We start from the raw sequence: 11,734 nt of genomic DNA, 5'->3' as shown, positions 1-11,734 counted from the left end.
TAATGTTTTCACAGATTTATCATCTCTGTCCAATAAACCTCTAGTTGCAAGGTTTTTGTGAGACTTGCTCCTTAAAAAACCGGACCAAAAAACTCTTTTTTTCCTCTTTATATGTAAATTATGTGACGCAGCCCTTTAAAAAAATTATCCCTGTTCCTGCACTCACTGCTTGGAAAACAAAGAGGTCGTCATAGATATGCATTAGCTAGTACTCTCTTTGTCTCTGAATAAATAGATTCCTAAAGTTATCTAAGTCAAATCTTTTAAACTTTGACCAAATTTTTAGAAAATCCCTTTAAAATTTATGACATCAAATTAGTATAATTAGAGATACCATATAATTAATATATTTTCATAATGTGCTCATTTTATGTCATAGTTCTTGTTACTCCTTTCTATAAATTATTATTAGTCGAACTAAAGATAGTTTGACCTGCATAGATTATAAGAATTGATTTACTTGGAGACGGATGGAGTAGTATCAAGTTCTTGCTTATTGATCGGTAGGGTACACAGATGCAATTATAGTCGCATATATATATATATATATATATAATTAATTACAATAATAGTACATAATATAATATATACACACACAAGTTGACAAGTAGGGAGAGAGAACACAAGCTTGCATGCATGCATGGGAGATCGATGGGTCGGTCGATCTCGCGCGACTGTTAGTACTAAAATTATTACTATTATTTTATTTATTAACACATGCATATGCATGCATCTAATCTGATTCTTGCTTTCATTCACATCACATGCACTTGCAGCATGGACCGTTGCATGCATGCTGTCCCATTAATCCTATATATACACACATGTTTGCATCTTCTGGATCATCGATCGTTCGTCCTATGTTCATCATCGCATCCTACATCTTCAGATGTTTCAGCCTGTACATGCACATATACAGATTTCCATCAGTGCTGAATGAAAAGATAAGCTACAAGCTGGTACGGCTAATTAATACAAGCTGGCAGCTAAGCAAGCTACTGCGTCCACACACCTGTCAGGCGGCCCCGTAGCCGGTGGCGCAGCGGTACGCCGGGAAGGGCACCTTGCCGGACTCGATGCGGCCGACGTCCTGCTCCAGCAGGTCGTAGTAGCGCCTGACGTCCTCGGCGGACTTGCCGCCGCCGACGGCGCGGGCGATGTTGTGCCACCGGTCCGGCGTGTCGTTGTCGTACACCGCCAGCGCCTGCTCGAACAGCTTGTTCTGCCTCGGCGTCCACTGCGCGCGCGCCGCTGCGGCGCTCGTCATCGACAGCGACGCCATCCCACTCTGCTGCTTCTCTTCGATGCACTAGCTTAGAGCTCGCTCGGGTCGAGAGGAAGCTAGCTAGCTATAGGCTATAGCTAGATGCTGTGTGCTGAGCTGATGAAAGGAGGAGGTGTGGGAAGGGATGCTATTTATAGATCGAAGCAGCAGTGGCCGTGGCGGGAGGAAGGGAGGCCTCACGGGAGTCATGGAGAGGGAGGTGGACCATGGCGCATCATCGATCAGGGTGGTGGGGAGGAGGAGCTAGGACGACTAGGAGGAAAAGACAAGAGGAGGGAAGGAATAATGCCAGCGGGGGCACACACTGCAGTTGAGGCGAGAGAGGAGCAAGCTAAAGAGACCCAGCAGGAGCAGCAGCTGGGAAGGGAACAAAGATTTCTGTCCCCTGGGAGTGGGGGATCTCATCTACTCCGAACCTTTCTATCGCATCCCCCCTCTCCGGTCACGTCGCGATTGGCATCTGTTCTACTTCTTCTGTCGTCCCCTCCTCCTCCGATCCTGACCAAACATATATTCACAGCTTGAGAGCTAGCTCGATCGCTTCTCCGGCATGAATGTGTGTCAATCTCCAATTATTCCATACTCTCTTATGATCAATGAAATACTCCTACTCATGAAGGTGTTCTGTTGTTAATTAACACAAGAAAGGAGCTGAAATCCTAGCTAGTACCAAGCATAGAGTATGTTCTTATTTCCTACTTCTTTCAGGCACCCAAATACACTGGTTATCTCACACTGTGAAAATATTCAGGAGGAGGCGTTGCATGTGGAGATCGATCGAACACAACAATTAAAATCATAGGTTTTCGTTGGAACATGCACACATTACAGACTGCGGAAAATGCTTGACAACTTACAGCTTACACGCACAATTATTTGGTCAAGAACATTCAGTCGCTGTCTCCAAATAGCTAGTTGCAAAGAAAGATTGGATTCCATCACTAGAAAGAGAGTGTGTGGTAATAAGATCCATAGGTGAGCGTATATATCTTGCTTTTTCAAAGAGAATAATATCGAGCAATCTAGCTCCAACCTTTTAGTGAATGACTAATTTAATCACCAGAAACTAAAGCTGATTATTCCTGCTCTGTGAGTGTGTGTGCTACGACCGATATTCGGATCTGTTCATCCCTTTAGGCGATTCGAATCAGGAACGTTTGAAGGCAACGGCTCGCCTTTCTCAACTCTGTATATTCTCTTCTACGTATATATATTGATGATGAGGAAACATATACTACAATAGAAAAAGAATTATGTGAAGAAAGAAGTAGCTATATATGTCTTGATCTGATTTCTATCCATTATCTAAAAAATGTCATGATCTAGCGTAAATAAATAATAAAATTATAGACTCAATCGAACGTGCATGTACTCACTGCAATGAAAACAAAAGTTAATTCATCCTTCTTGCGGATTGACACCTAATATATGAACTAGGTTTGGACCTCTGTCAGAAAAAAGAGAGAGAGAGAGATTCAATTCTGATGTTTCTAAACAAAAGTGATTCAGGTTTCAGAATGGGAAGGAATCCACTATAAACTTTTGACCAAGTCATCCCGAACCTATTTACCTACGATACCGGGTTACTTGACAGTTTTTTTTTTTTTTTGGAAAATGGGTTAGTGCTTGACAGTTGACACAGTGCTGGTGGTGGCTGCTTAGGTTCAGGTGTATATACATAGTATTTCCTTAATGTCTACACAGCGCAGTATTTCCTTAATTTTCTCATTTGGTAGAAGTTAATCTTTCTGGTGGTTTTCATGTAGAACTTTTTTTTGTGTGAACAGTTTTCATGTGGAACTTTCAGTCACAAGAAAACAGATTTTAAATTTTATGAATTATATTATCGATATGCAGCATTGTATTCAAAATAAAATAAAATTATGTGCACAAAGTTTATTACCGTTTTTGTTTTCAAAACATAGCACAACCCCCTTGTTAATCAGGCAGGCAACGTCGACAGGCATTGTCGTCTACGGTCTACAGACGAAAAAAATAAGTAGTTATGACACTCCTAATACATATAAACTAACATGTTTCTATCTCTATTAATTATCTTGCTACATGGACATTTTGCTGATGCGTCATGTACTTTATTGAAGAGAGAGAGTAAGAATTGAAGAAACGGTTTCTTAGCAAGGAACTGTGTCTTCACGTGAATCGATGGTAGAAGAAACTACGAATGCTACATTGTGGAGGGCTACTAGATCCGTCCAGTAGTTGGATGAGGAGAGCGGATCGGATTGGGTAAGGGGTAAGAAAGGGCCCCGCATGAAAAAATCAGCATTGTAAGAGATGTGATTTCCTTGGATAGTTTCATAGACTATGAAAATCATCCAATAGTTTATGCATTGATAGTGCCCTTAAAAAAAAATGAGCACTTGTATTGAATCGTTGAGTCAAACTTGGTCGGGCAAGTTCCACATCAAAGAACACGGATACTTAAGCTGCATCTAGTTTTCAGTATCACTCTTGATATATGGCTATATTATTTAATTTTGAGTTTTATATAAAATTTGTGAAAAAATTTCTTGTGCTTCAGCCAGAAACGCGTTGTTTGTACCAAACATTTATACCTTAATAATTACAAAGATTTGTTTATTTCGAGAAAAAAGCCAAGTCTTCCATTTTTCATTGTCGAAAAAAAGGTACGTATCCTCGATTATTGCCGCTTGCTGCTATTCGATCGAACAAAATACGTCGAAAACAAAAACGAAAGTTTACCATATTCGAACTTGCATTGTTATCCCCGGCCCACTTGTTGTAAAAAGCGCCTCGATATGATCCTTGGAACATGTGATGATGATGTGACCACTCTGATTCTTTTTGCAAGTTGAAGCGAGAATCCTTCACATGAGATGCGTTAGAAAAGTAAACGTACTCGGGAAAAAAAATAAATCGAAAAAAAAATCATATCTGCTAGTGTTAAAGCGCTAATATATATGAAGCGAAGTCGTAGTGCGTGCTCAAGCATGCATGTTTTCAAAAGGGTCAGACAGCTTTTAGTCCGACTAGTTCATCATACTGTGCAGCAATACTTATATCTTTTCAAATATTTATTTATCTTGAAAGAGAAAACATCATACATAAGGGTTTTTAAAATAAAGATATCCTCCCCTAGTTTCAAATCCCATGTCGAAAATATAAACATAATCTATCTGCGTTTGTGATTTTAGCTTCGTGCTAATAAGTCTAACTTCACATCGACATGCTACTAGTTCAAATAAATCACTATGAAAACATATTTCATGTGAAGAATTTAGAGCTAATTAATCTGATACTGTAAATACTAATATATTTTTCTATAAATTTAGTCAAAATTAAATAATTTTGATTTAGATTACGGCTAAAGCATGACATATGATTTGAACAGGGACTGCTAAAGAAATATTATAGAGAATACACCCTGCTTTGATGAGAGACATGAGCAAGAGGCTTCAAGAAAACTTGTGTTTTCATAATTATATGAAGCCGGTAAACAAACAAAACAAAACTCCATAGGTATTTGAAAACACCCGAGTCCATCGAAAAAAGCAGAATATTTGATGGAAGATTAGGAGATCCCTTGGAGCATAATTTTCTAGACGCTGCTAGTCAAAGTGTCGTTTCGAATGGAATTATATATATTTCCGAGTAGTGGTAATAATAAATCTCTATTGAATATGCACATGATAAGTTTATTCTTATTATTTTTGGAGAGATAATATGTTTATTCTCATGAAAAGCGGTGTGCCCAATAAATCAGTGTTTGCAAGTATTTGTGCTCGAATGGAGAAGCTGAGGAACACACTTTACATTGATTGTGATATGGCTAGCTAAAATATAGCTAGTAATACATGGACATTATTTCACAAGCATTGACCGACCATCGATCGATCAATGTCAGTCTAATAATTAACTAATGTACAATTGTAAATCATATATACAGGAGGGGTGAAATTAAACATGATACTTCTCTTCCATCCTTCGCCTCCTCCTCCTTCTTCCCTATATAGCTAGGGTTATTTTCGGAGAGCCATTGTACGGTAATATTATAAGTTTACACCAACAGTTGCAAGGAACTGTCATACATATTTTGTACGTCTCGGGCGGCCGTCATTTGTCTTCATCACTGCAGCTTCATATACTTGCCCCTGCTGGTGCATCCAATAAAACACGTAATTAAGGACCAGTTTGATACAAGAGCTAATTATTAGCTAGCTAAAATTAGTCCTAGTGCATCTAAATAGGTAGGCTAATAGATAGAAAAAAATTTAGTCAAGTTTCTAACTAGTTGTCAACCAACTAGCTAGTCAAACTAAGTTAAGTTGAGCTAATTTTTAGTTTAACTAGTAATTAGCGCTAGCTCATGCAAACAGGCCTCAAGAGATGCGTTCGGTGCATGCATGTGAGGGCATGTGTCAATGTAGCTTGCTAGCTCTTCTTATGTGTCAGACAACGGAGATGTCGGCAAAGGATGATATAGGATGCATGTGGAATTAAGGTACACATATTTATCTAGTATCTACACATATATCTAGCTAGCACTAGCACCGTTTTGTTTGTTTGAATATGGGCTATATATATGTGTGTGCATCTAGCGACCTTTCCAATAATAAAGCTTATCACTGCCACACATGCATGCATCAGGATTAGATCTCATGTGACCAACCAGCTCTACTGTAGTGCATGCAATGCATCCACACTTTCCACATGCAAACACCTACGTACCAAACTGCCGACCTAACTGCGACGAGCAAAAGTAAGTTGTTGATGATGGCTACGTCGCGTACCTGGTGGCGGCCATGTCGTCGAGACCGCCGCCGGCGACGGGCGGCGCGCTGCCGTAGCCGTAGCGGGGGAAGGGGACGCGGCCGGCCTCGATCTGGGTGACGTCGTGGACGAGCTGCTCGAAGTGGCGGCGGACCTCGTCGGCGGACTTGGTGCCGCCCATGTAGCGGGCGATGTTGTGCCACCGGTCAGGGGTGTCCCGGTCGTACACCGCCAGCGCGCACTCGAACTGCTTGTTCTGCCGCTGCGTCCACGCGCGGGACGACGACGACGACCCGCCGGAAGCCATTGTTCTGTTCGTTCTACTTCTAGCTAGCTCGAGCACGGGCCGGGGTACTCTGAATGCTGCTAGCTGCTGCTACGATTTCTACAAGTGTGAAGTAGTGTCAGTGTCAGATCGATCTATCTAGCTATAGCTTGCGACTACCAGATGTCGAGTGCATGCAAATGGTTCGTTGTTACTGAGATAATGAAACTGTCTGGCAGGAGGAGCGTATATATAGAGGTAGAGAGAGCGTGTGTATGGTACGGTCGGAACAAGATAGCGGGCCGAGCTCGCTGCTGACACCTACGTGACGTACGTGCGTACGTGCTCCAATCCTTTATTTGTCGTCTTTGCTTGCCGCCGTGTGCCACCTCTGACCTCTCTCTCTCTCCTTGACCATGGTCCATGCATGCATGAGGCTGATACTGTGCTTCCTCACGTGACAAGCAAGCAAGGATAGTTAAGAGACTAGAAGTTAATAAAAAAAAACTAAATACACGCGCATCATGCGTGTGTGATTTCTAGCCTTCAGATTAAGGTTCTGTTTGGATCTAGATTTTTTTAGGTCAATGTCGAAGGAGCCGAGGGACTCCACCAGAATAAATTTACCACAGTTTCGGCAAACCAATAATGAAGACGGTGCAAAACACCGGGTACATGGGCGATCCTTGAAAAGTCCAACAGGGTACGAAGAGAGAGGGAAAAGAGATTGCAACCAACAACAACACCAGCAATATCACATACAGAGATACAACCACACTAACCACAGGGAGAACTAACAATGCTACAACTCTCACTACGGTGTCGATGAATGTCGAATAATGCACCGCAAGATACAAAATTCTGATGAGCTCCAGTCCATGGGCTGTAAGGCACTGATTAAGTCAAAATTGATAGACGACAGCTGTGAAGTACATCTTCTATGGAGCTTATACGAGATCTAATCACCTTCCACCTACGCCCCTAGAAGAGAGGAAACCTCCAAGGTTGGAGGTCCGACGGTTGGAGAACGAGGAGATCCAAAAAAGGGGATCATGGTCCCGCTAACCTGGCATATGGTGAGAAGAAGCTAAGCAATCGAGGAACCTGGAGGACGTCATGGCAAGGTCACTGGCAACAGACACCACCCAACAAACAGCCTGTGCCTAGGACTGACGATCTAGATTGTGATGTAGAATATAAATTTTAGACAAAAATAATGAAGGGTGTTTGAATCCATTGCACTTGCATAATTAGAGTCTCCAAAAAGCAGAGTTTGGATAGTTTGTTGGGTTTTAGAATCTCATTCTAGAATTCAAGTGCCCCATTCTCATTTTTATATCTATCCATTCTCATTTTCCTTACGAGATCCAAACAACACCTAACTCATTAAATATTCTATATATGATGGGTTTTACAAAAAAGATAAATAAACAATATGAGTCTAGCAGTATATATCTTATATTGTCAATATTGTATGTGTGTATTTCTTTACAAATTACTGAGGTTCGAGTGAGGACGGCACATGTCGGGTTCATAAACCCAGGGTCCCCGATGGGCCCGGTTCCTAGCAAAAAGCTCATCCCAGTAGACAACATTACAACAACACGTGACTCGTGGGCCGGCCCAGATACCTAACGACAGGCCGGAAGAGCGATCCAGTCTCCGACCGGAAAGCCTGGCCAAGGAGGGGATGACGCTCGCTTCCGACTCTGACCCGCTTTTCCGACCGGGAATACGTCGAACATCTGCTTATAGCTCTTCTCCGACCGGCACGGTCGGAACCGACTGGGAACGACCGACCGAGGATGCCCGCTTAAGGACGCCCGCTCGGTGAGGACCCAAGAATTAGGCGGAGCAGATAAGGCAAGATGCTTAAGTCAACCGCAATACCGAGGACCGTACCCTGCACACCTGTAGGATAGTACCGCCAGGACATGTTAGAAGGGTGCTCTGCAACCTTCCAGGAATGTCAGAACCCAAACAGTGTTGTGGGCGCCGACATTTGCCTTACAATATTGTGGGCATCGTCATTTGCCATACTAGGCGAGCACGGTAAAGCCTGCCACATGCGTATGACATAAACAGTATTGTGGGCGCCAACGACCATCTTATACCCAACAACGTGGGCAACAAAGCCTAGTAACATACGTGCACACACTCTCTCACACACTTGTAAGGCCATCCCCTTCACCTATAAAAGGGGATGCGCTCTCTCCCGACGGACGATGGTCATTCCGACTCTCTCTCTCTCTCTCTCTCTCTGCTAAGCTTTAGATATTCTAAGCACTCGAATAGCTCCACGGCTCTAGAACTCTAAAGCAACACAGAGCATACGTTCCAATACTTAGCGCACGTAAGAGCTCCCATCACTCTTAGCCCTTCGGTCTAGAACCCGACCTGACCTTTAACACCCCCTTCTTATTCCCACTCGTTTGTAACCCCACAACAAACTTTGAGCACCTGGGCTCAGGAATAAAGTCACCGGCCGACTAGAATTGAACGTAGGGCACATTGCCTGAACCAGTATAAACCCTGTGTCATTGAGTGCTAGGCCACATCCGATCACTACGCATGGCAAAACTACAAATATTTACTTGTTGGTCACTTTTCGCACCGATAGTTGGCGCCGTCTGTGGGGAGGACGCCGTACGTTCACGCTTTTGGTCATCGGATGGCCCACCTTTCCACCATCTTCGGCATGATGGGCTCAAGCGATATGATTCGCTTTGGCTCGCTGGAGTTTCCCACGCTCCCGCTTGTTGGGATGTGGGTTCCTCCCGTCTTCAAGCTGTTCCAGACCTTCCTCTTCGAAAGTCTGGATTTCATTGCCGACCAGCTCGGCGTGCTTTGCCTTCATAAGGAGGCACTTGTCCCGACGCCTGTCGAAGGAGGAGCGCCCTCCATCGACTCAGGGCCACCCGATGACCTCAACGATGAGACACCTACATTTCGCTCCGAGCCCACACTAGGCTCAAACCCTACTGTAAGTAACATACATATTGTTCTTTACTCGCTATTTAATATCTTCTGCCGACTTTCCAAAGGGACCCCGTTGTCCCCACCACAACCGTCGTGCGGCCGGTTCCCCAACGGCCTCGCATCCCTCGTGGACGCATACAAAAGGGGCTCCGAAAGATGCTGACGCCGCCCCCTCTCACATCCAAATTCGTGGGGATGGCAGGCTATGCTCCCGCCTCTTTTTATGACCTCGTGGATGATGAGGTTGAAAGCGACGGCTTTAGCATCGGCGACGTCGTGGCACCTAGCCACCCTCTGTCCCAGGAGTGCGCTATGGCGGACGCTCCAGGACAGCCACCAGTGGTAGCGGAGTATCTATAGACTCATACCCCTCTGGACCCTCGTGCAGAGGCCCTAGCTTGTGCACTGGAGCACTGCGAAGAGATGTGACAAAGGCGGTAGAGCCAACTACCACCTGCACTGGCACGCTCGACGTAGCACGCTGCGCCACACACATGTAACTCGGTGAGCGGCACCTAGGGTCACGCTCGTTAGGTCTAGCGCAACATCCTGGATAGAGGAAACGATCCCCCACAGTTTGCTCAGGTTGGCCAGAATATCGCCGCTGCAGCGATGCTTCTACGTGGCCTTCTCGAGCCTATCGACCCCCAGGAGCAGGCGATCCACTAGAACCTCCGGGCGCTGGTGGAAACCACCGACGTTCAACAAGCGGAGAGCTCCGCGTTGCAACACCGGCTCATGGCCTCTTTCCCCACTAGGGGAATGGGGGCGCACCAGTCGAATCGCTCCATCCGCTCACCACTATGGTCGTCGGGCATGGAATAGGAGGCCACAGCTACATCATGGCCAGACCCGACGCCTGCTCCATACCGACCACCTATGCACGAATGGCTCAGACCAAACCGCGATGTTCGCAGCGTCATCAACAATCGGCGTCAAGCCCGATACGATAATGACGTCCATCAAGGGGCGGTGAGAGCAGGCGGCACGAGCCCTGGCCGGACCATCGAGGGGAGTGGGGACACGCACCCTAGGCATGGTCGCCGACCAGACGACCGAAGTCCTAGCCCAAATGGCCTGGGACCATGGGCCTTTGGCAATCGTATCCAGAAAGCGTCGTTCCCATAGCGCTTCCGACCACCCACCAACATCACCAAATACATTGGGGAAACAAATCTCGGTATATGGCTCAAAGACTTTCGGCTCGCCTATCGAGCCGGAGGAGTGGATGATGACCACTTCATCATTCAATACCTCTCCATCTATGTGGGAGAGCATGTTTGAGCATGGCTTGAATTCCTCCCGCCTAACAGCATCCGCGATTGGGCAGATCTCAAAAGGATCTTCACCGGGAATTTCTAGGGGATGTATGTCCGTCCTAGGAATTCCTAGGACCTCAGGAGTTGCCTGCAGGAGCCCAATGAGTCCTTGCGGGATTACATCTGTAGGTTCTCAAAATGATGCAACTCCCTTCCTGATGTTGTTGACGCGGATGTCATCAGCGCGTTCCTCTTTGAGACAACCTATGAGTCCTTGATCCACAAGCTCAGTTGTCTGAAGCCCTGTGCCACCCGTGACCTGCTCGACATCGCCACAAACCACGCCTTCGGTGAGGAGGCGGTCGGAGCCATCTTTAGCGGAGGCCGGAACAAGGGCAAGGCCAAGCGCGAGGGCCCCTCCATGCAAAGGGGCAAAAAGAACAAGAAGGATCGGCACAGACCGGCCAACTCTGCTTTGGTCACCGTGGCCGATCGTGCGGGCAAGCAGCCCCAACAAGGTCAGCCCGACCACTTTGACAAGCTCATGGAAAGCCCATGCACCAACCATGCCTACCCCATCAAGAACCTCTACGCAGACTGCGAACTCCTCAAGCGCTTTCTGCGATAGGCCGGCGGGCCAAAGGAAGGAAAGGGCAAGGAGGTAGCGGCCAAGAAAGAAGGCACGGCAGGCAAGGATGATGACAGATTTCCCAACCTCGAGGAATGCCTCATGATCTTTGGGGATCCGATGCCATCTACTCCAAGCGTCAGCACAAGGTGCGCTACTGAGAGGCATGCGTCGCCGAAACGGACGGCCCCTCTTTCCTTAGCTGGTCAGAATCTCCGATCACTTTTGATCAGAGGGACCATCCTTCCCATGTCGCTAGACCGGGTCACTACCCACTCATCGTCGACCCCATTGTCGATAAGAAGCGCCTCACTAAGGTGCTGATGGATGGAGGCAGCGGCCTCAACATTCTCTACATCGACACCCTCGATGCCATATGCATCCCCTGGTCGGAGCTCTGCCTAGTGAGCTCTCCCTTCCATGGTGTGATCCCAGGGATGCAGGCATACCCTCTCAGGTATATTGACCTACCCGTTATGTTTAGCGACCGAGCCAACTTCTGCTCAAAGGCCCTCACCTTCAAGGTGGTGGACTTCCTAGGGTCCTACCACGTCATCTTGGGGCGG

General features: G+C 46.0%; 2 protein-coding genes across 5 annotated transcripts; both read right to left on the bottom strand.

Annotated features, from left to right (window-relative positions):
• Positions 1–522: 522 nt before the first annotated feature.
• Positions 523–1,399, bottom strand: LOC136513089 (protein RADIALIS-like 3). 2 transcript variants are annotated; one of them, XM_066507084.1, is made up of 2 exons: positions 1,064–1,399; positions 523–899 (listed from the first exon to the last, which is right to left on the bottom strand). In XM_066507084.1, exons 1-2 carry the CDS (start codon positions 1,280–1,282, stop codon positions 843–845), a joined length of 276 nt encoding a protein of 91 aa, XP_066363181.1. In that variant the 5' UTR covers positions 1,283–1,399; the 3' UTR covers positions 523–842. The 2 variants fall into 2 exon arrangements, with proteins under 2 accessions (XP_066363181.1, XP_066363182.1); XM_066507085.1 differs by having other exon boundaries at positions 1,013–1,397.
• Positions 1,400–5,106: 3,707 nt separating this feature from the next.
• LOC136513979 (protein RADIALIS-like 3) lies at positions 5,107–6,495 on the bottom strand. Of its 3 annotated transcripts, XM_066507957.1 has the most exons (3): positions 6,058–6,495; positions 5,356–5,421; positions 5,107–5,272 (listed from the first exon to the last, which is right to left on the bottom strand). In XM_066507957.1, exons 1-2 carry the CDS (start codon positions 6,342–6,344, stop codon positions 5,394–5,396), a joined length of 315 nt encoding a protein of 104 aa, XP_066364054.1. In that variant the 5' UTR covers positions 6,345–6,495; the 3' UTR covers positions 5,107–5,272; positions 5,356–5,393. The 3 variants fall into 3 exon arrangements, with proteins under 3 accessions (XP_066364054.1, XP_066364053.1, XP_066364055.1); XM_066507956.1 differs by having other exon boundaries at positions 5,107–5,421; XM_066507958.1 differs by having other exon boundaries at positions 5,107–5,418.
• Between the last annotated feature and the right edge of the window lie 5,239 nt (positions 6,496–11,734).

Source organism: Miscanthus floridulus, chromosome 16 (assembly GCF_019320115.1).
Source record: "Miscanthus floridulus cultivar M001 chromosome 16, ASM1932011v1, whole genome shotgun sequence".
NCBI classification, from domain to species: Eukaryota; Viridiplantae; Streptophyta; class Magnoliopsida; order Poales; family Poaceae; genus Miscanthus; species Miscanthus floridulus.
Note: the sequence above shows the minus strand (reverse complement) of the source record. Positions and strands in the feature narration are given on the sequence as shown.

Excerpts from the sequence above, each read along its gene's own strand:
- LOC136513089 (XM_066507084.1), bottom strand. The coding sequence starts at position 1,282 with ATGGCGTCGCTGTCGATGACGAGCGCCGCAGCGGCGCGCGCGCAGTGG. Across the intron at positions 900-1,063 it reads GCCGCATCGAGTCCGGCAAG|GCTGAAACATCTGAAGATGT; the intron begins GTGCCCTTCCCG and ends GTGCATGTACAG.
- LOC136513979 (XM_066507956.1), bottom strand. The coding sequence starts at position 6,344 with ATGGCTTCCGGCGGGTCGTCGTCGTCGTCCCGCGCGTGGACGCAGCGG. Across the intron at positions 5,422-6,057 it reads GACGACATGGCCGCCACCAG|CAGGGGCAAGTATATGAAGC; the intron begins GTACGCGACGTA and ends TGGATGCACCAG.